At 39.8% G+C, this 24,452-nt stretch overlaps 1 protein-coding gene across 6 annotated transcripts in view; it reads right to left on the bottom strand.

Annotated features, from left to right (window-relative positions):
- Window positions 1-24,452, bottom strand: part of CABIN1 (calcineurin binding protein 1) — a 198,530-nt gene that overhangs the window by 148,022 nt on the left and 26,056 nt on the right. For 4 of the 6 annotated variants that reach the window (XM_024195516.3, XM_024195519.3, XM_024195518.2 and 1 more), the window contains 12 exons: window positions 24,053-24,202; window positions 22,740-22,934; window positions 20,608-20,844; window positions 17,584-17,743; window positions 17,190-17,305; window positions 12,285-12,446; window positions 10,555-10,761; window positions 10,142-10,287; window positions 7,896-8,157; window positions 3,044-3,304; window positions 2,107-2,258; window positions 1,280-1,458 (listed from right to left, as the gene is read on the bottom strand). In XM_024195516.3, coding sequence (XP_024051284.2) covers window positions 1,280-1,458; window positions 2,107-2,258; window positions 3,044-3,304; window positions 7,896-8,157; window positions 10,142-10,287; window positions 10,555-10,761; window positions 12,285-12,446; window positions 17,190-17,305; window positions 17,584-17,743; window positions 20,608-20,844; window positions 22,740-22,934; window positions 24,053-24,202 — 2,227 coding nt within the window. The remainder of the gene's footprint in view (window positions 1-1,279; window positions 1,459-2,106; window positions 2,259-3,043; window positions 3,305-7,895; window positions 8,158-10,141; window positions 10,288-10,554; window positions 10,762-12,284; window positions 12,447-17,189; window positions 17,306-17,583; window positions 17,744-20,607; window positions 20,845-22,739; window positions 22,935-24,052; window positions 24,203-24,452) is intronic. The other 2 variants (XM_024195520.3, XM_024195521.3) reach the window with 1 other exon arrangement.

Here is a 24,452-nt window from a genome sequence, read left to right as displayed (position 1 = left end):
ACACACACACACACACACACACACACACACGTAAGACTGGTAGAGAAAGGACATGGAGCAGCTAAAGCAGTACAAGTGCCTGCCTATATACAACTCATTCACACTAATGTGTGTACACACATTACACACACACTCTCTCTCCCTCTCTCTATTAAAACAGTGAACGAATTACTGCATACTGAAATGAAGGTTTGGATAAACTAAAATTTTAAATATTCAGGTTAGTGAAGGAAATGCAAGAACCGTCTGCTGGTTTTAATCCAGGAGTTATTTATTAGTAGGGAAGAAAAGGAACAAATACACCTTGTTGGGTACTGGACATTTAGCTACTGGTTTCAAAATTGGGTCACATTTTTATGGTTTAGTTATTTTTGAAATGTTGACAGGCATGGAAGCAGCCCACCCTACAGAAATAAGTTCAGACCAGGAACAGCAGTTCCTTGAGGAGGATGCTGTAATCCATCAACATTCACCTGCAGAAGTGCTCTGCAGAATATGCACTTTATTCATGAATGTTGGTAGCCACAGATCCAGAGGGACAGATAGCTAAGCTGGTCACCAGAGTGGTGATGTTGAAACAAAACTGCCTGGCAAAAGACAGTGTCAAGTTTCCTAAATAGAAGATTTCTATTAATTTGTATTGCAATGACACCACTACACTGCCCTACTACTTTTCTTTCTAAACCAATCAACTGTTATTTTATGACCCACAGAAATGTGCTGCTAGCCAGTTATTGTAAATAATAAAGAAAAAATTAAAAGGCGAAGTCTATTAGACCACCATGCAAATCACCTTGTGTTGATAAGCAATATATTCAGACAGTCGCCACCTGCCTCATTCCAAATGGGATAAACTCTGGTGGGATTTTTTGGATGGAACATCACAAAAAGTTAACTGACTTGCTCAGATTCTCATCAAGTCAAGGAAGCACTGAAATGGTACAAGCTCAGGTATCAATTTAACCCAAGTCTTTCCTCATAAGCTCAACAAGCACATGATTGGCTCTAGAGATATGCCACATTACCGAAGGACCATTTAATAGCCAAATACCCCATCCCACCCCTATTCCCATTTAGTTTGGGTGGGAGGTGACGACCTTGAATGTTTTATTTAAAGCTCTGACCACTGTGAATTTATGAAGTTAATGAGCAGCAATATTGCCCGTGTTACCACAGACCCATCACCCTCCTTGAAATGAGCAGATTGATCTTCCCAGGTCAAGCCCCCCATGATTAGAGCACCTCCCTGTGCTTGCAGTATTGAGAACAGGGACTGTACCGTCCGGCGTTGCCTGCTGACGGGGTTTTTTACATTTGACGTAATCGTGGTCAACTGGAGTGGCTGTGTAAGGTGGGGATGTCAGACCTGGACCAGAGGAAGAGGGGAGGGAAGTCCCAGGGCCTGGTACTGTTCCAGCAGAAGAGTGAGAGTCTTCATCAATCATGCAAGTCTTTTCCCTGGGTAGATGGGAAGAAGAGAAAAATGAAAAGGAAGAGTATTAACATAGTCAGTCTCTATATAAATTAAATGGAAATAGACTGCTCCTCTTCCATCATTATCTTCTGTATATAATGAAATCTATTAGCAACATCAACAAGATGGATTTTCACCATAAGACACAGGAAAGAAATGAAAAGGGGCAAACTGGAATCCCAACAATCATTTGTGTCAAAACATCTTTATTTTATAGCCACTAACAAACCAAAGCTAGAGGGCTCATATCAATAAATTAAGCTAGACTTTTAAGTAAACATCTGCTAATTAATCAAAAATAATGGTTTCACCAGTGGATCCAAAGATGAGGTTGTCCCCTTCTTTTGTTAACCTTCCTCCCTACATTGTGCCCATATATTGCAGAGATCTCAGAAAAATCAATAACATAAGTTCTATGACGTGGAACACTAGATGCCATAAGAGTGAGTTAAATTCTTAATATTTTGTGGCTTCTGTTGGTTTATGGCATATTCATTGTTACTGTAATAGTTTGTGGCACACCTGTTTTGAATCTATGTAGGTGTCTGCACAAATAATAATCTTTACACTAAAAGACTACTTAGTGTGGAAAAAGCATGTTTTCAGAGTATTTTCTGGAAGTTAGCACTCACTTTTCTGTAACTTTTGGAGTGTTCTTCTCTTCACCCCTGGCAAATGGTCCCTCAGAAGCCTCCTTCATGAAAATAACTAATATCTCCGCATCCACACCAGAGTCTGGCTTCCCCAGAAGTTTCAGAATAGAGGCATGAAGCCGAAAGTAAACCTAGGAAAACAAAACACAGTTCATTAAATCAGTAGAAAGCTCAGAATTCTGAAACTAGTTCCAAGAAGTTGGCCCTGTTCTGCAAAAATTATTTGCTGTCACATGTACCTCATCAGGACATTTCCTGTCTATCCAAGTCAAGTAAATGACACAGGGTCTCAAAACAAAAAGGTGTTCCCTCCAGGGAATGGAATGAAGCAATGAGGACAGACACGGGAGGAGATCACTGGATACATACTACAGCCAATGTCCTTAACAAGCTGCACCATGGATGCAGAGGGTCTGTGACTACTACGTCAGCCCATGGGCTCATGCCCTGTCTCTGGGCGAGAGGATGGATTTCACCCCAACCACCTACACTTCAACCTCAAAGTCTGACTGATGAGTTTTATGTGGGTAAAGCGAATTTGACTCTTATTTAATAAGTGATTAAAAGTAGCATTATCTGATACCAGTATCATACCTATAAACTGGCTTTATAATGCAAGCATTTAGGAGTTCCATTTGATTCCTGGTTTTTTCTTGAATATTTCCATCTGTAAAGTACAATGCACATCTATAGCCACTATGCTAATAATAATGATTATCGTTATTTCAACTAACTGGAGAAAACAAAATATAAACCTTCCATGTTTTAAAAAACAGAAAATGGTGTTTACTGGTTAAACTATGCATGTGTGTCAACATTTTCAACACACTTAAAACATGGTAACAGCTGTTAAATTCTGATTCAGTTTAGCTAGTAGACCTGGCACTAAGCTTTTGTGCGTGTTTTCCCATTTTACCTCTAATGCCTCCATGGCCAGTTCTGGTGGATTATGGTAGTGAATCTTCTTTGGATACCTGGCAGCTTCCTCATGGAGGTAGTGACCTGCCTGTTTGTAATGAAACAGATAGACAACAGGAGACTGCTTTTGCTTCTCTGCAATCTTTCCCAGCATGTAGTGAATAAGCCACTCCTCTTCATCTCCATCTCCCTCACAGCGAGATGCTGAAGTAAAGCAGAGTTTGGCTGTCTCCAACATGCTGTCTCGACGCTCTTCCATCTGCAATGGGACAAGATGCTGAAAACATGAGTTCACCCTTAGCTGGGATGAACAATGTTGAAATGTATTCTATTGCATATGAAAGCTCACAAAAGCAATAGGTTATTTAAAAATCCTTTGGATTTAATGGCAGAGCATACAAAATGTATCCAACTACCCAAATGGCTTCTGAAAACTCATAAAATATAGTGCATATGAATCTGTGTTTCATTCAGTTAAATGCCTTCTTACATTAATGACTGAAATAAAGCGGTAAGAAAAAAAATGTATAAACGTAAAACACTTGTGGAGAAATTAACAGACAGTGATTCTGTTTCTTTTCCATCATTGTAAGCAGTTCCCTCAACACATTTTATTTAAAAATAAGAATTAGGGATATTTACCTAACTCTGCAACTAATAGTCTGCTAGAACACAGGCCATTAGAATTCACAAGAAAATACATTTTATAATAGTTGGTAAGAATCGGATTTTGACCCCATAAGCAAGACAGCAGTATTGATTTTTACTAAACAAAACAAAAGCATAAATTAAGGTTAGCCTTCCCCGAGACTGAATTAAAAAATATTTAAAAATATAAAGTTATGACAGCATCTTAAGTACTGTCTGGGAAAATGTTGCTTTATTTTACAGAGTTTCAATAGAATGTTAAATATTAATTACGAACTTCTTGAACAGAAAATATTCTTGAAACACATCTGCCCCCTTTTACATAATTCATTTAAGGAGAATCCCTTTGATTATGGTTTGGTATACAACCGTGGTTTTGTGTTTGTTTTTAAACAGATATATCCCTGACAGGGAGAATCACGCTGTTCTAACTCACCTTTTGTTACACCGAAAGCTTAGCCTTTTCAAAGGTTTATACCTTTATAACACATTCATTTTAAAAAGAAGAGTGAAGCCATTTTAAATAAATATTCTGGTTTGGTGCATGGAAACTTAAGTTGGATGGTCTGTACCCACATTATAACTCTGTAACACATTGTAACTTAAGTATTGTCCACTCAATTCCTTAATAAGTACCTCACTGTGATAGGTTTACAAGACAGTAATGAGCATGTCTTTATTGTGAAGAATGACGTGGGGCTGTAATAACTTGAGGCTTCAAGGTAATTAATTTTGGAGTTCTTAGGTATAATTACCAAGTAATCTTTAGAGATGTAATAAACACACTGTTACATGGCAGTCCACAGTAAACCTTGTATGGTTACCATGTAACTAAGAACAGTAACATAGTCAAGAGCCTTTGTTTCTTGTGTGTGTAAAGCTCTGCACACTTCTATGGTGGTACTACATATATCAATACAGAATGGGAAGGTGGTAAATATTTATACTTGGGAACACTCAAAACTGAGAAGGGTGAAAATGTAATTTAATCTCCTCCCATTAACATTTGGGATGCTAACACCTCAAGAGCTTTGGAAGAGATGGGAGAGTAGAGGTGCTAGTAAAATTACTCTAATATCAGCATCATGATGTCCCATGGTTCTTATCTCTCAATAACTAAATCAAAATTTGTATGTGGACAAATAAAAAGATGAATCTTTCTAACTACCAAATTGCAAATAAATTAATAACTAATTCTGGCACTGTTCTATCAGAGAATTCATGCCAATCAGACACAATTTTGATGGGAAAGAGCCCTGGATTTCTTTCCCTTTCCACAGTGATCACCTTCCCAAATTATCTTTAGAAGAAGCAAGAAATCTAAAAACAGGATCCGAAAGACTGATATGGTGTAATCGCCTTGGTTAGGTGTCTGACCTTTCACCATTAGTTTTAATATTTCCTGAATAAACAGGAAATGAGCAGTTGAGATCCTGAACATGCTAAGATACTTTTCATAGCAGCCACTAAAGAGCAGCAAGAACCTGGATGAGTAAATTTGAAAAAAATGTTTATTTTGTTTTCCTGGGAGGCATAGAGATTCACTGAAGTTATCCTTCATGAATTCAAATCAACTCAGTGCATTTCCCACAAACATGTTTGTTTAGAGATGCTATTTCAGTAGATCATCTGCTGCTATGGAATACGGCTGCTGACAGCCACCACTTTGTTTATAATCCAAATTATCAACAGCTCATGTAATGTTCATTTTGCTTCATGGGAACACCCTTGTTGACTTCTGATTGTTTTACTGCAAGACAAAAATCTGAATTCAACCCCCTGGGGCAAGTTTGCTCTAGAAAACGCTTTTTATATATATAAAGGCAAATTGCAAAGCAAAAATTTAAGCCTAGATTTATCTGCTTAGCTCCTCACTAACCAAGTTGTGGGAGGCATCCAACGTACAAACGTTATAATTAACCTTTTAGACATTCTTTCCCCACCTTAGTGGAACCCTATTATTACCTCTTGATTCACTGAAGACATGCCAAAATGCATCATTCTGTGACAACAAATACCATGGACTGTATTCAGACATCTGGGATAGCTTCCATGAACCAAGATCTACCAAGAGGGCTGAACATCCCTCTGTGTTGAACATCCCTCAGAGCTTCCTTAATGGGGGCATTCAACACAGAAATTCAGCTCAAGTTTTTATTTTTCTTTGCAGTTCACCTAACTCAGGATGAGAGTCTCGTAGAGACTTTTGAATAAAAAAAACAAGAATGACTAAGCCTCTTGAGATGCGTGTTCTCTGAACATGGGGTCCTCCCAAGACCCATGTTTTCCAAATAGAATTTTCAGCTCCTTTTGTGCCTAGCTCAAGAAGTGTTGAAGAAAATGATTCACTACCTTGAGTTAACTGAGAATTTTGTTTTCACACAACTAGCACTGTGTGATCACAAAAGGGTATTTTTAAAATTTTGACAATATAAAAGATTAGAAAATAACCAATTAACTTTCAGTGCAGCTAAGTCAAAATCTTTTATCAGGCAGTCCTAACTCTTTCCTGCTTTCAGGATGCAAACACCTTCCATTTCCCAGTATTACTTTAATGGATCTCTTCAAAAACTCAAGTAATGGCCATTTTGTCTTTATCTGCAGGGATACTGGCTGAAACAATGGTCTTTAAGACAGTGCCTCATTTCTTAAATTGATTAATTCATACCTCATTCCGCATGTAAAACCACTAAGATTTAGAAAAAGATATGCCTCTGAACAAACTGCATGGAAAAGCATCGGGGAGAGATTCAAAACAAACTCTGATTGGCTCGGGTTGCATGCCTCTTATTGTAGGCTTCCAAACATGACAGTCTGAACACAGCAATTGATTCTAGGATTTCCAAATCTCCCCAGTGACATACGGTGCTCGAGAGAGAAGTATTCTTTATACTGAAGCACTTCAAGGTGCTCATCTTATTAACTGAGAAGCCATCTAACTTTCAGTTAGAAAGCCATATATCCCTACATGATTTCTGATGCTTAAAGTTATCTAAAAGAAAGTATCTCTCTGTTTCCAGAGATTGTGATTTATCTACTTTTCTGCAACTGGATATTTTAAGACCTTGTTTTCCATTCAGCTCATATAAGTTCATTTTAATTCCCCACAGCGGTTCACGCCAGTATTGTTTCTTTGAGTCTCCTTTTCCACATTTTCTCTGGCATATTCTTTAGTTACCTTTGCTGAAAAAGTAATTATGGTTTAACTTCAGGCTGAGGAACAGGGATAACTTTCTAGGATTCAGAGCACATTTTCATAGAACCTTTGTAGGAGGGAAGAGAGCCTTCGAGAAGGCAGGAGAAGAAGGCAGTTCTCATTGCACCTTCTCTTCCATTCATATACTGGGGAACTTTAGATATTCATGAGTATTTAACAGCTCACAGACCAGAGACAATTCACCTCCCCCCCCCCCCAAATTTCCATTCCTTCATTGTAATCTGATACTTGAGAGTCAGGATGGAAGATAAACGTATCAATCAGAAAGAGGGGGATACAACATTGTCTATATCTAGTGACCCAAGTTTATAAAGATTAAAGTTGCTTTTCCCACTTGGATCAGCAGAAAATTTCACAATCAAGATAATTTATGCATGGCTGTTGGTCAGGAGTCAATTATCACGTAAATTACTTCCTTGAAAATGCTATTGAGATGTTTGTCATTTAACGATTTTGATCACGAGCTTAAGTAAATAACCCAAATGTAACAAAAAGAGAACCCTCATTATGACACAAGAGAAATGTTGTTGTGTGGACACAAATGTGAGCTGCCCAATTTTCTGGTCTTTTGACTATTTAAAAAGATATATTTCATCTTATTCTGAAGTAATTTGTATGAAGTTTACTAACAGGGAAGGTAAATGTATTGTAGATACTTGCAGTTCATTAAAAATTCTTAAGTTTTTGTTTTTTTCCTGCTGGTTCTGCCATTTTTGAGCGATCTTTGGAGGAAGAGTCTAAGTAGGCCCAAATCTCTGACAGACTAATTTTGAGAAGAAACTAACAAAATTTCAAAAAGTGCTCACGCTGGCAATTTATATGTTTATTTTCACTGGGGCTGGGTGGATGCTGTGACTAGCAATGCTGCTAAGTCATCATGCAGTGTAGCAATTCCACACCAAGAGTACTGAATGCTTTAATCAGAAAGATTATAAGGTTTAAATAAGCATTTCAAAGTTCACACAGCTCTAACTTAGACCCCCACCTGCTGCACAACTTCAGAGGGAAGTTCTAACTTCCACTGCTTAAGCTGTCGGGATGCAAAAGAGTGCAGGGCATAGGAAATGGTTCCGTATTCTATCCAGAGAGAGAGATTGGAGCTGTCAATCTCCAGGGCTCGTTTAAAGCAGTTGAGGACAGGAGTAGAGTGCTTCCAAATGGGGCCATCACTCTTCAGCTCATTGGAGTTCAACTTGTCCTGAATTCGACTTGCTCTAGCCAGCGCCATGCCAGCCCAAGAATCAAACCTATGCAAGAAAGAACAAACACAGCAAATAAACTCGCTGCAAAGTATCTTGAATCATGAGTGTGATTATTCCTTTTACTATTTCTCCAGATATTTCCTTCTTACATCACAGGCTTCTCCAAAACAATATTCCTGCTGCACATCCTCCCATGGTGGTGGCATTCTGAGAGACACCGTACACATCTAATACTTACTGCTCTCAAAACTAATTGAAAACACTTCCCCTGTCCCCATTTTGTGTTTTAACAGAATGAGGAACCTGGTCTAGAATTGTATGAAACACACATTTTATCCATTTTCCCCTTTTTTGTATGTCGATTTTGAAAACCTCCATTTTCTAGCTAACCCAATATTGTCCTAAACATCCAACATCATAGAAAATGAATAACTGGTGTCTTTTCATTCGAATTCAATATATCCAAGTTTGAACAGTTCCATTCCAACCAGCTTCTTCTCTCAGAAACCATGCTGTCCTATCAAAACAATATGGTGCCCTTTCATCCTAGCCTCTAAACATTATCAAATCTTGTCCAACAGACAGCCCATATTCACAACAACATTCTGGATGGCAGGACTGGATGGCACTCGGTCTTTACTATCATTATGCTTTTTTGATGGAAACATGACTTAGTAGGAACCAAAAAATCTCCCTTCAGGACAAAACTTGATGTACAGACGTTCCCCGACTTATGCAAGCATTCCATTCCGGAACACCTTGCATAACTCAAATTTCGAGTAAGTCAGAAACGTTTGTCTGACCATTACGCAAAAACCCCCAAACTCCTATTTCTAGCGTACAGAACTTTTTCCGTAAGGGCGGATTTGCGTAAGTCGGGTCTTGCGTAACCCGGGGAGCATCTGTATGTGTAGCGGGGTGGTCACCCTCTTCCAGCTCAGAAAGGGTTAAAACCCAGCCCTTGGACGGGGCTGGGAGGCAACCAATCAGGGCTTACCAAGCCAGTATAAAAGAGGGCAGACCAGAAGGGGTAGTCAGTCTCTCTCCAGCCTTGGGGACAGAGATGGACCTGGCTCCCAGATAGAAAAAAGGGTACCTTGGACAGCGCAGTGCTGGAGAAGGGCAGGAGGAGCTAGGGAAGCTCCAGCCTGGCAAACCCCCAGGCAAAGGCCTTGCTTTCAGGACCGGAGGAGATACTAGGGCTGTGGGGAAGCAGCAGCAGGTCCAACCCCCTTGCCGATGATGAGTGGCCATTTCAGACTGAAGTTTGTCCCTGATGGAAGGGGCTACATGAAGACTGGCAGTGGGTCACTGAGGCGAGGTGGGGTTCCCCAGGGAGGGGAGGACCACTGAGTCTGTGGGCACTGCTGCAGGGCAGTACTCCAGAGAAGGGGCACCGTGGGCCGGGAGGGATGCGGGGCCTGAAGTACAGTGGTGGAGATTGAAAGGAAGCAGGTGCCAGTAGGGCGACACCGGCCAGCAGGACGCGCTCCAGAGCTGGAAGAGCTAATTCCCAAGGTAACCAGCAGGAAGCGCCGCAGCGGTGAGTGCACACCATGATACAGTATGGTAAAAGCTACCTTGCGATGAAATACCTCAAGATTCAGCACTATGCTTATAAGTAAGGTTAAGATTTTGTCACAGTTATTTTAGTAAAAGTCACGCACAGGTCGCAGACAATAAACAAAAATTCATGAACGCCTGCAACCTGTCCATGACTTTTACTAAAAATCACCAGCAGGAGGGGATTGATAGCCCTCACCGCTGTGGGGAGAAGCTCCGGCCCTGACTGCCGGGAGTGGGACCGACAGGCCCGGCTGCTGCAGGGAGGACAGCAGGAAGGACCAAAAGGAAAATGTCAAACAGCTGATAATTAATAACAGGGTTTTTTCCCCAAAATGCTCCTTAAGATACAACTTACTTCTAATAATAAACACCAGAAAATGTTATTTCTTTCCAAATAGAACAAACCCCCTGATTGGTCCCTCATTTCAGCACTGATGAATTGAAGGGAATGAACAACACCGACCTGTTTGGACAAATACAGATGTCATGCATGTAGAATTTAATGGCCTTAGATTGCTCTTTATTCTTGAAGTGGTAGTCTGCCAGGAGGTAGTACAGCTCAGTCACCACTGGAGGAGAGTAGTCTGCACCCTCAGGGAGAGATGGTACCTGAAAACAGAAAACCTTAGATGACTCAGGAGCATATTTTAAAATAGCTCTGTATATACTACTTCCCCACATCTATTCATATTCATCTACATTAAACCTCTTCCTTGTAAAACTACAAGCTTTGGAAAGGCCATTCTAACCCAATTAAAATGTGATTTTTGTGAGCATCAAATGTCAAATTAGGCACCACCCAACAATCCCATACTGTGAAAATGAAACAATATAGCCATTTCCTTCCCTTGAAGTTTTTTAAACAATTAACTGTACCTTGCTGAAGGTTCCTTCAATATAGCCAGAGACATCATCTAGGCTTAACATGGGCTTATCTGTTCGAGGAACAATTGTAGCAATCTTCTTCAGAAGGTTGGCCAGATCAGCAGATACAGTGCTGGTTTTGTAGCTATCAAACTCAGGGAGGGTTTTGGGCTTAAAATATTCAAACATGAATAATGCATCTTCCCACATCAGATCCACCTTAAGGGAAGGGGGTGGGGGAAAGAGAGAAAGAAATTATCTCAATAAGTCAAGAGCTAGGGAAATTTTTTAAGAACAGAATAAAACAAAACATTACATCAGCTAAAAACCAGTGCAACCTTTCCAGAATGGAAGATCCAATGGCATTATTAAGATACAATGTTCAGCACAGTGATTACAGGCGAAGGCTCTCGACTGTAACTTAAGGAATGTTTTTAATAAGGATAGCTTTACTTACTTGGAAGAGTTGGAGAGTCTGCTTAGACCTGCCTGAGAAACAGGAAATTTGGAGACTGACATGGGTGGGGGTGAGAAGAGACAGAAGGAAAGAACTACATTTGCTATAGATTTTGAAACTCAAATCCAGGTAACAGAGAAGGAAAATTCCAGGAGCATCCCCAGCAATTACAGAGTTGGAAGCATTTTCAAATCAAACAGTAAAATAGCCAGTCACACCCTTGTCTCGTCACCTTTTTTCTTTATTTTTTTTAGAATGTTCATGTGTTTGTAGTTTTCCTATCTTAAGCTAATTGAGTCATGCTTCCCCTATTACTCATGCAACACTGAAATCTGCTTTTCTGAAGACAGGGTGAAATCATAGCCCCAATGAAGTTAATGGGAGTTTTGTTACTTACTTCAGTGGGGCCAGGATTTCACCCAGAGTTTCCCACCTTTTTTAGACAAGAAGTGCCGTTTCCAGCAGGAGGGATTCTCTTCTCTCACTTCCTTTTTTTCTTTGCCCGTCCCATTCATCTCCTCCTCCTTTTTATTTGACTTACAAAACAGTCTATCTGAGATGCTTCTTTTGGGACTCTAGCATATTATACATAAGAGACGAGGTGAGGTTGAGAAGAATTCAGAGACAGACTATGAGCAAGAAAATACAGCTATCACTCAGCAGACTGCACTGCAAAAATCTTAACAGGCTCGTTATATTATGGTGTCAGAGGCACTAACCAATTAAGTGTTTTCTTGGGTAAAATCCAGACACAGGACGCAGTTTCATGACCATCTGTTTTTTGGTAAATGTAAAGTTATCCAGAGTCTAACAATGAGTGAAATGTCTTCTGGAGATTGCTCATAGCTCTGCTTCTCCCAAACTGAATTTTGTAAGTTTTAATAATCCGTACTAACCAATATTTTCCATCAGAGCTTTGGCAAGATAAAAATTTTAATATTTTACCAGCATCACTTTAAACTGCATTTTCCATATTCATCAACTGTAAGATCAGATGTTTGGTGTTTTAGGGTTTTTTTTTTTTTTTTTTTATATCATGGGTAAAGCTACAATTGGTTTTATATCCAACATCTAGCCCTCTTGTTCCATACTTATTTTAGGGATCCAGGGAGTTTTTTCATCATTTTCTACCATATATAAAGGAAATGAATTTCAGGTCTGGAAAAAAGGTCCTAGTAATTATGACTCCTTCCCATTAATTCAGCTCAATATATTGACACTGGAGAAAACCATGTTCTTCAGCATTTTAAGGTGTTACACTAAACGTAAGTTGTGCTTATCTTACCTGCTGCACAGAATGCTCTTCCAGGTACCTTGCTTTGCTCTTTTTGCTCGGGAAGCTGTACAAACAGTAAAAACATTGCTCTAGGGCTGTCTCCAGTTCCTCTTTGTAGGGATGAGTATCTTCCGAGGTAGACACTGCAAGCTCCTTTTGCAGTACCCACACCTAGAACATCACAAGCATCATAAGCCAAACAAGGTCTGATAACTGAATTTCACATTAAATTAAATGCTACCTATTTTTTTCCCTAAATGTGGCAACCAGATACTACGACGAGGAATGCAGTATAAGAGCCTATATCTAACAGAACATGCACAAAACAAGTTTACTGTTTCTCTATTACTCACATCCAAATATTCTCCACATCTCTGCATGATCATCACTTTTGTAATATGTCCATTTCCATTACACTGTAACCTAATACCATTCTTTTACCTTCTGTATTTGTGATACTTATGTTCTCTTCCAGTTTCATTTACTGAAGACAGTATCTCCACTTGACGTTTTCAACTTCTAAAAGTCATTGAAAAGCTTTCTCATTACCCTCTGCACATTTAGGTGGTTTACTCTAACAAATGATTACATTTTACCAGCCTTGACATTCAAGAAGAATATCACCACCAAAGAGACAGAAAAATGAGAAAGAAGAGGCCCCAGTTCAGAGGATGTGGAGGAATACCTGGGATAATTAATGAAATTCAGGCAAGAAAAGAAAGAGGGAGTTGTCTTGCACAGTAACTCCTTCTTTTCAACCATAGCATTTTAACTACACATGTAGGATACCATGACCTATTTATACACTAGGGGTCAAAGAAGGCAGCTGGATTATTGCTGAGAAGACTGAACCTCAGAGGAGTCTGTAATGTCTACTGAAAGTTTGACAGATCTCACAAACATCAGTTAACAGAACTTTCCAAATCTCAACCCAACAGGTATCAACAGCTCTGGATGAGTGAGCTTCACCACAGATGGGAAGGAGCCACGTTATATGAAATAATTCTCTAATAGAGAAAATCATCCATCTTGCCGGTGAGAGTTTAGAGATGGGAAAACCTAACCTTGACTGATAAGAGGATATATCATCTGTCTGAGACTTGGGCAAAGAGCTTCTAAGCTTGATCTCAAAGTTTATGCTACATATTTACAAATCCCCTTAGGTCTGGAAGTTCCATTAGAACCTACAAAAATAATTTATAAATTCTCAATGAAAATGTAATACCAATTACAGCCTGAAGTTCTGTAATTCTGCAGGCCAGATAATGGAAAACAGGAAAGCCTTTTCTATCGAAAAACTTCAACTATGTACCAGGTAAGAATGCTCACATATTAGGACACCAAGGGCTGCATTAATAGTTTATCAGAAGGCCAAAGGCAATATCAGTTTTGCATATAAAATTTTCACAAATATTATCGCCAAAAAGCACAGTGTGAATATATGTTGCAAATGTATCTTTCTTGGTTGCAACTGATCAGCTCTCACTCCACAGCTATAGGTGGAAGAAGAGGGTAGCCATCAGCTGCCCCGCCATCTCCCCCCGCCCCTTTTAAGGATCATACCTAGTTCTATGACGTTTTTGGGATAGATCTGCAATAGAAGGCTGAAGAGTAAAAAAGGTGGCCCTATGAGATCTTTGAGTAAGATCCCTAAAGGGAACATTTTTGTGAGGGTCTTGATTTTTCAGTGTCATTGACAGACATTTTCACCAAGAGTAAGCTGTGTTTTTGATTCTGCCCCATTATGAAAGACTGGTTTAACCACCAACTGTCCCCAAGAAACTACAGGGACCCCAATTTCTATAGATTGTGTAGGCTCTCTTTATTCTCGTTAGCATTAACGCACAACCTGTATCATGTGGTTAAGATACATGTTGGAGACAAGATTTGCCTTTACAGCATTTTTATGATTTAAAATTAATCTTCTGGCTAATTTTTTTGCATTACCACCACTTGGTACCTCTTTTCCCATAATCTTAGGGCATCGGGTTATTCTTTGGTCACTTACTTATGTCAGCATTTTTTAGCGCCAAGGCCTAAAATAGCTAAGCTAAAATCTTGCAGGCCTCAGCCTACAGGCCTTGCGTTTCAACCCTCCTGTGCCCTTGCTCAGCTTTTAATAATATTCATTCTTAGCAACAATTCAGAATGATTTTGTAATGAATGATTCAAACTGTGGCTATAGTAGATGTATTAATGCCATATTAACATTTTTTGTTACACAATATCTTCAGCCACCAGCAGTGAAATGTGTGCCAACAGATGGTTCACCTACAGATGGTGATAATTTGCTACTGATGGGCTATTGTGTAAAACGCACACCTGTGTCTAGCATACTTGTGAAGGCCATTTTCTCTTCTAATGTTTTCGTCCCCACTGGAATATCTTCCTGATTTTGAGCCTTTCAACACCTTTTTGGATCTGAAAGCTATACTACTGACTACTTGTAGTAAGTTACAAATGTTAAATATGGCTTTTGTTAAAAGTACTTGATGACTCTAGGATTGGTAATTCAGGGTTTGTTTCAGAGCACACAATTACATGTGGGGTAGCGATGCACCTTCTAAATTCTAGGAGAAGAGGAAACAGTAATCTGCTAACAAAAATTCTACTGCTGCCCATAGGAGATTTCTTCTCCCCAGCATTATCATCATCATAAAAGTCAACAGTGATCTGACAGCCCTCCTTTCATCTACTAATACTGCAGTACTAGTGCCTTAAAATACACTCCTGGGTTCTATAATACTATCTAGCTGTAACATGAATACAATGAAGAAAAGTCTTCCTGTAAGACAGCAGGCACTAAGCAATGATCTACAGACAGGGTAAACAAAATCTATTTCTTCCCCGGCTCAACCTAGAATTATTAAATCATCATCTAGGGCAGCTGCAGACATCCTAGCATAGTTTCACAGAACTCCACCTGAAAGTGTCTTTTTTTTTGTTGGTCTTAATATACACATTTTATTTTTTGAGCATCAAATTCTGATGTGCACAGTTGGACTTCCTCCCCACAGGAGAATTCCATGTGTGTGTGTAAACGCGCGTTTGCATGTGTGTGAATACCCACAGAATCAGTGCATCTCTGTGGTCCTGTCTTTTCTGCATTGATCTGCTGTGCTGAACTCTGTGAATATGAACAAGGGAACTGGGTGCTGAGGATTATCTATTGCTGTACTCCAGGAGCATGAGCAGGGAAAACAGCACTAATTTTATTTATGTATTTCCCATTTAGGTATTTTTCCCTATGATCCTGCTTTAGAGGACGATGCAAATTTGAAACCGTGTTTGAGCCCAAAAATATTTAGTGACTAACACTCCCTCTGCCCTCAAAGAGGCTGGGTTGATTGTCTCTCCTCCCCCGTATGAGCCCCCTTTCAGTACTGGCCTGGAGTTCAGGATGGACTGGACACCTGTTTACTGCATGGGAGCCACATGGGCCAGACATGTCTGTATTTCCCTAGGAGGCTCCAGCCTGGCAGTACAGAACAGCTGGGAAGCCTGTTGTAGAGGTAGTAGCAGGTGAAGGGAGCTGGGCATGAAGGTCCCTTATCACGCTCTCTGGTGTCAGCAGCACCCATGTTGTATCCAGTGTCCTCCATCCATGGCCTGAGGAGAGACTGAAGGGTACGAGGTGGCTGAATTCTGCGGTCAGCAGCGTGCTGCTGGTGAGGGCTCTAGGGACAAAGGCATGATGCCATTCTGGCATCACTCCCCTCATGGAGTTGAGAGAGGGGGAGCTGCTTACCCCCTAGAGCCGGTTTTTCTAATCCTAGCTGCCTCCTTTCCTGCCTGGGGGAGGGGGACAGAAAGCTGCCTCCTTTCCTGCCTGGGGAAGGGGGACAGAAGTGAGCCCACCTAGACTAAGCTGCTGAGACAATGCATGTGTCTTGCCCAGCAGAGCTGGCCTCTTCTATCCCTCATGCCCAGGGAATGGCAGCAAAGGCAAACCTGCTGAGACTGAGCTGAGAGAAACTGCATCTTGCCCACAGAACTGGCTGAGTTCTCCAATGTGACACCCAATAAGCAGAGGAGGGACACAGACCTTGCCTTCTGCCTTTGGCTTTCCTTGGTCTAGCTGTCTCCCCTGAAGCCTGTAGGGGTGCTAGCTACTGCAAGTGCCTCAAAGAGAGAAGTAGAGCTGGGGGACAATTTCCCCAAAAAGGGAAAAACACAGCGCAAGGAGATGGCAGGGAAATAAGACACACTACTGAGCCAAAAAGTTATTCAGAAACTTGAAACAAAGTTTCAGTAAAGCTCTGCAGCAGGAAGATCTGGAAGAACCACAGGTCTGGTTCTGCTCCCAAACTGCACAGCAGCAAGTGCCCTTTGTACCAGATATCTGGACCAGAGCACAATAAAAAAAAGCAATATCATGCTCAGTCATCAGGTTACAAGTAATGTTGATGGATGCTGACGATACCATTCATTAACATGGTTTCTACTAACTTCAGAAAACCTCAGTTTAATTCTTTTTCTCTCTTTAAAAAAAAAAAAAAAAAAAAGAGTACAGTACCCACCATTGCTTTATTAAAATTTCAGTTGCATAATTTGAACCTTGTGTTGATCACTGAGAACAGAGGCTGATGAAAGAGCATAATTTTTTCAGGCAAATCAGTAATAACCTTTATTCAGTGCTTTACAGTTTCAAAGAAATGTATAGTGAATGAGTAATGAATAGTTAATGAGTTAACATAAGACAGTCTGTTATCCCAGGCAAATGACCTGTTTTGTCTGTTTAGGAAAGCCAGATAACTTTTTCAGACTATGATGGATAACAGCTTGGAAGAGCAATCCTTAACTACTTCATTACCTAGGATAAAATGGCCATTCCAATACATGTATATGGGGGTAGGGAACAGGAGAAAAAACAAATTAAAAAAAAATGTTTAATATTTAGGCATCAATACTCACATAGAATTTGAGAAGGGCACCCTCTGAGTTACAACACCAAGATCTTCTTCCTAGGTACTCATGAGCAGTGTTCAGTAACATGAGGGAAGGAGGCAGCATAGGCGTGTCAGGACTCACTGGAAGAAAGATGCCAGTGATTATATCTCCTAAGTACAAAACTGAGCTAACCTACCTAGCCACTTATTTCTCCGCGTTTTGGTAAGGAAACCTTTCCTCAGAATGACTGTCCACTGTGGTGAGGAAATGAGGATTGGAGACTCCCTAAGTGAGGGGGACAAAGGAACACTAGCCATTTCCCATACACATGCCAAAGAGGAAAAGGATAAGGAGCAATGTTTTAACAACATATAACATTGACAAATTAAACTATTATCTTGACAAATTAAACTATTACCTTCCTCACACTGGCTCTGGAGCTGCTGCTGCTGACAGCAAAGGGATCGGAAGGCATCTTCTTCATGCTGGATGATTCGGTGCAAAATAATCCAGGGAAGCACTGACGAGACATATGGCTCTTTGGCTTCCTCCTGGATTGCCATGCTGCAATCTATAATCTAATAAAGAAATATACTATACCCATTAGAAAAAGGATTTACACATGTCCAGATGACTCAGCTGGTAGTGCACCCTATTCATACACAAACAAAATCTAAATTTAAGTAGCTTTGCTTCTTGTGCTGGCTGGGCCTGAAAGTACTAAAAGGAGAAGACACTTTCAACTTCCAGAATTTGATAATATGGGAAAAGCCCATTTTTCTTACCTGTAAGGTCGTTTTCTAACTAGGTACATTTGTACTAATATCACACTAGAAAAAGTGCAAATCACTAAGCGAACAGCAAAATTTTTGAACACTAACAGAAGCTGCATCAAGGCTCCTGTTAGTGATGACTATAAAGAGATGTATTTGCATCCTGGAAGGTAAGACATACCTGCTTAGAACGAAACTGGACAAAAGTTAGTTCCAACAAATTTAAATAAAATGAACATCTTGTAGCCAGATACAGCCAACTAGGAATTATGAACAGATTCTCCTGAAGAAATAAATTTCAGAAAGAGTAGTTAACTAATGAATAACGCATAACAACAAACAGACTAGAAATAAGGGATGGGTGGGTGTGTGACAGACAGTCTGTTAGAGAAATACCAGTATCATTTACCTATGAAAAATTGCCTATTCTCGAAACAGAGAAGACAACAGCTGAAAGAAAAGGGATTTGTATGGCTTTCCCTCTATGTCCCTTCTCCAGAAAATATGCTAGAAGAGCTCTACTGAAAGCTGCATCTACTGAAGTATATTTGACTACCTTATAGTGTCTAGTAAAAGCATGCATTGAGGACCACACAGCAACTTTACAAATCTGTTAGTAAAAATAGTGTCCTTTTTCAGTTAACCAGGTGGAGTTGCTATTCAGGAAATGGACTGTGATATTCAGAGAAGTATAGGCTTTAGTAACACATTCCATATCATTTAGATAGTATGTTTTTATGGAACTTATGCTTTTCCTTTGGCCTCTCAAAAGTAAAATGAACAAACATCCATAAACTCAGAACATTTGTATTTTATTCTTATTTTTATGTCCTATTGAACATCTCAGCCGGGATGGAAAGACAAAGGCCTAGGAAAGGAAGACTAATCTCTTGATTCTGATAGAAATTAGTAGTGCAAGTTACATCAACTCTCCATGCCTCAGTTTCACCAACTGAAAAGTGGGAGTAATGATCTTTACAAAGGATTGTAAGTGACACAGAGCTACAGATGAAAAGATCTATATAAGAGTATTATCATCATCGCTTTTCGTTAATGTAAGAAATAAAACCCAACTCTCGACTTCTAATATTAAAGTCTCTTTGAAGGAGAACTCAACTGTAACATGAACGGTATTCCAACAGCTATATCTATTTCTAAATGAGAGTGTGTCCCTATACAATTTTAAGTGTCTAATCAGTAACTAAAAAAATAAACCCCCTGACAATCAAGAAGCAGTTAAGAACAAAAAACAAAAAAAAAGAAGCAATCAATTTGGCATAAAATAAATAGGAAGCTAGCATTTTGACAATTTCTTTAAATTATGTAGGATTGAGAAAATTCAGGTGCTGTTAAAACTTTCTGGAAAACCCTCTACTATAAACCAAAACAAATTAAGGAATTTACCTCTAGCAAATTTGAAATTCTCTGATTTTCCTTTCCCCCACACCCCAAATGGGAAATTGATTTATAACGTCCAATTTACCTCAGGGAGAGAGCCTCTTGGTGAGCAGTACAATGCCCCATCATTAAAACAGTAGCCCTAACCTTACACAAAGATAACAGCCCCAGTTGCGGAAACGGTGACAGGTGTTTTTAAAATTTCTGGAAATTCCTTCTTTATTTTATTATATTATACTTAGAGACATATTTTACGCATATAAACTGTATATATTTGTTCTTATCTGTGAAAATATTTATGGTATTACAAGAAATTCCTGCAGTTTCCCTATAATAGCCTTACCCTTAGTGCCACTTTAACTAGTGACCAAATAGGCATCATTGTGCACATTGCTCTAAAGCCTTAGGGTCAAATTGTGCAAGGTGCCAAGTGACCTCAGCTCCCACTGAAGTTAATGACAACTGAGGGCACTCAGAATGTTGCAGATAGCAATTAGCAAGCTTGGGTTTTTAAAGAGGAAATAATATTGAAAGTAGTTTACAATTCTGGCACTTGGGGCACTTAAATGAGAAGTTCAGGAAAAAAGTAAACAGTTTTCAAAATTTCAGAAGAGCTTCTACAAAAAGGCTAAATATTGCCTGTAATTTTAAAACTGGAAAGAGGTAATAACCATCATTTTACTTAATTCTGTCTTTAAGAGGAAGGGAAAAAGGAATGAGGACGAAAATACCCCTCATAATCATCAGATTTCCAATTCTGACTCAGGTCCTATATCTGTATAAGAATCTAAAGAACTGATCAGCCGCCAGAGATACTAGCATCTCAGTTGAATGATGTAACATACCAACAATACCAACTGACTGTACCTGTTCCTAAGGTTCACAGGATCTTTCTTACCATCCCTCATGTGAATGGCAGGAATATGCAGCAAGATCTGTGCCAGAAACAAACTGGGCCCAGCCAGCTTGCACTGCTGCCCCTAGAAACAGAGTCATAGCCAGCAGTGCTGCTCCCTGAGCCACCTTATTACTATTCCTTGCTCATTTCAGCAGGGACAGTGCTCAGAATTAGCTGCCATTACTGATTTCAGAAGAGATTCTGCATCTGACATCTTGCAGTGAAAACTAAGAGTGTGAAAGGAAACAGCCCACACAGAAATGTAACCCAAGAGAGACTCTGCAAGTGGGTGGCAGTTTAGGCAGCAGCTGTATCATGCCTAAAAAAGATCTGTAGCACAGTGGCTGCTTGCTAGTGTAGGTGAACAGGTTACCTGAATGAGGTTGTTTGTTAGCCGAATGAGGCTCAGTGTTACAGAAGATTCCTTCAGGATGCTGCTGTCTGACGACAGTGAGCAATCAATCCCCGTGAGCAGCTGTGTTACTGTAGCAACCCACTCTTCTTTAGCAGAAGCTACTGTCATGTTAATCATCTGCTGAATTGCTTCGTTCAAGGCAACTTCAGAGCATTCAAAACATTGCCTGTAATCCTTCTGTTTCAGCAGGGAATCCTAGTGAATGTTAACATGAAAAAAAATGTTATATGGATCTAATGTTTATTTCAAAGCATAAAAGCACAATAAAGGGGAAAGGAGAATGGAAGAAGGAACACAGTTTGCAGCTAATGTTTACTCTACTGAGATACCAGTATGAAGTTTCTAAATGTGACATAAAATGGGCAATACAAGAGACCCCAGAACCCATGCTCCTCAACTGAGTGTCATCAGGGAAGCAACACTGAGTCCCATTCTCTGAATATAAAGAGACTCTACATGAGCCTCCTTTGCAGGAAAGAGGCAGCAATGAGCCTCTTGCTTAAAAGCCACATACTGCCATGTAAAGAGGTTCAACAGAATCAGAGTTTGAGTCACTATGGACCCATGCGACTATGTTATTACTGATTTAGAAAACAAGCTCATATAATGATAAAGGCTACAATGGCTCAAAGTATTTTTATGATCCCCAGCTCTAAGATTCTTTCTTGTTGAGTATGGAAAACAAGTTCTGATGTCCCACTATCACAACAAAATAGGAATGTGGATGAAAAGTAACTGGCCCAGGCTCACTCCAGTCAAACTAGCAGTAAAAATAGCCAACACAGAGGAAAGACTAAGGAACTGACAGACTGCATCCTGCTCCCTCAGCAGAGGGCATCTGTCCCTTAATTGTCATGGTAGTGCATAATCTTCTGATCTTGCTAGACTAATCTCCTATCCTGTACTTTCGGATTGCAGCAGCGGTCAAGAACTTTTTTTTAAAAATCTATAGTTGGGCAATATCTGGCACCCTTTTCTGTTAGATAAGGATCTTGCCATGTTGATCTAAGCTTTTATCACCTCCAGGTTGGACTTTTGTAATATGCTGTGAAGCCACCCTGGAGATCACAGGCAGGCTGCTGCACCAGCTGTAAAGCAGGACAGACCAATGAGAAGTTATCACACCAGTGCTTCTTGCCTCACATCCAGTTGTCTAACAACTTTCAGGTGCATAGGATGCTTGGGAGCCACCAGATAAATAGTCACGGGCAACAAAAACTCCAAGTCCTAATAGCAGGCCATTGGTAAAGTGGGTTCATCCATAATAAACCTCTAAAACTGATCCAGGTTCACTCGAGTTTATACAGCCCTAAAGTTTTCAAACTCAAGTGAACCTGGATAGATTTTAGAGGTTTGGGTGAATTCTCTCTCTCTCTCTCTCTATATATATACATACATACACACACACACACACACACACACACACACATTTTTTCTCTCTCTCTCGCTACAAATATATATACATACATATATACACCTCTACCTCGATATAACGCTGTCCTCGGGAGCCAAAAAATCTTACCGCGTTATAGGTGAAATCGCGTTATATCGAACTTGCTTTGATCCACCGGAATGCGCAGCCCCGCCCCCCCGGAGCACTGCTTTACCGCGTTATATCCGAATTCGTGTATATAGGGTGGCGTTATATCGAGGCAGAGGTGTGTATGTATATATATATATAGCTTGCGTTTGAAGACCTCCCCTATAAGCAGTAACAGAAAAATAATAACCATGTCTAATTTTTTATTTATGAATTCATTTGCATGTTTTACTGGAAAATTCTGACTGCTGAAGGCAAGAGTTCATTTGAACAACACACACACATATATATATATACACACACACACACACACACACACACACACTCTGTTATTGATCAGAGAGCTTAAACTATGAGTTTAAGCTTCAACAGAACTTTGCCAATTTACTTCACCTGAGGATCTGGCCCCATGTTTTGCTTCTTAAATGAAGTCAACAAAATTCATCATTAATGCTAACCCTCCAAATCTTTATGTTGCTCTTGGAAATAAAGCAGATGCAGGGCTTTCAAACCCTCACTAAAGATAACTTTTTAAAGAAACATAACAAACCTGCAACAGAAGTAACTGTGTTGGTCTCTCTGGTATAGATATAACAAATTCCAGATGTTTAGCTCTACCATATCCACTAAAGCACAAGGTTGGGCGAAGCAGATGCACCACTGCCTTGTAATCCCCTGCCTCATACAGTCGCTGGATCTCCTCCAAAGACTGGCATCTCTCCAGAGACTTTAGGTTCTTGTCAATCTGCAAAAGTCACAGATGGTGCAATCCAACCTACATTTCACCTTCATGTGCAAATGACTGACTTTTCTTATGAACAACAAAGCTATAGCTGTAGGATGTGTAAAGTTTACAGCACTGTAAGGAAGAGAAACGACAAGGAAGAAAGTAGACAAGCTTCCACCCCATTATCACTTACCCCAACTTGTATTTAATTTTTTTTTAAATTAATACTATTGTTTTTTGTATCTAAGCCATAAATTTGAAAATCTCACATTTTTCTGATGAACTATGAGAAAGAGCGATCATGGGAAAGCCTTTAGAATCAAAATGGCATTGGCTTGCGTTTGAAGCCCTTCCCTATAAGCAGTAACAGAAAAATAATAACCATGTCTAATTTTTTATTTATGAATTCATTTGCATGTTTTACTGGAAAATTCTGACTGCTGAAGGCAAGAGTTCATTTGAACAACAGTGACATTAAAGCACAAGAAACCCTCTAAAACAAAGCTCTAGTCTAATGACTAACAGCTGTATACGCAGCACCCTGATAGCAATCTTTTTCACTCTATTTATTAAGCAGACTGAATTGTGCAGGGACCAGTAATAGACAAAGAAAGCATTTACCTGAAAAAGGGAAGGATGGTTTTCAAATCAATTAACTATAAAAACACAGTCATTGTTGGTTTTATCCTGGTTTGTGAAAATATTCTTCACTCTAAGACGGTTGCTACTGATGTTGTACATGCTACTTTTCCATCAGGGCAAGTGCTAGTAATTTTGAAATGAGTCTTGCAACTACGGCACTGTTTCTGAGCACTGCTGATATAGAAGCCACACTAGTTTGTTCTGTTTTAAATCATAAAACATGCTTTTTATCCCCAAAGGGAATAAATGCCTCTAAGGAGCATAGGAACTTGTCCCTTAGCATCTCTAGCTCAGATTCCCTCCACAAGTATCACATTACCAGCCCAAAAGAAAATGGATTGTGCACAAGAAAATGGCGCACACATATAAAATCTCTAGTTTCTCACAAGACTTAGCTCTTCTTTAGAAATGTCTCAAAAACACATTACGTTGACTGGAATCCTCAATTTTGGATGAACCTAGAAACAGAAAAACCCAAACAGACTGATCCCTACCTCTTCTAGAGAAACAACAGAATCAACATGGAGGTTAGGTAATCGGATCACGATGCTGCGTTCATTGCCAGCTTTGGCTTGGATTGCAGTGGAACTCTGCAGCATTTCGGTGCAGATGTCATAATTCTCCAATGCCTGCTCCATGTCACCCTGTGGAAACAGTTAGAAGAAATCACACAATGCTACCTGAGATTCTTCAAAAGCAGCTAGGCAATGTTGAATCACTAACTCTGTGAGTACACTGTCAGTGAGAGATAGGCAAATTTGGGAGGGTACTTTACTAATCAAAATATCAACCGAAAGAGTCATCACCAATAAACAGTTTACCAGTCTATTCTACCAGTTATCTTCATCACCATTGGGGGAGGGAGGGGGGCGGAGAAGGGGAGGAAATCGGACA

Source organism: Terrapene carolina, unplaced genomic scaffold (genome assembly GCF_002925995.2).
Source record: "Terrapene carolina triunguis isolate 2854851 unplaced genomic scaffold, T_m_triunguis-2.0 Scaffold790, whole genome shotgun sequence".
In the NCBI taxonomy this organism is placed as follows: Eukaryota; Metazoa; Chordata; order Testudines; family Emydidae; genus Terrapene; species Terrapene triunguis.
The sequence above is the reverse complement of the archived record's forward strand: the minus strand, read 5'-3'. Positions and strand labels throughout refer to the sequence as shown.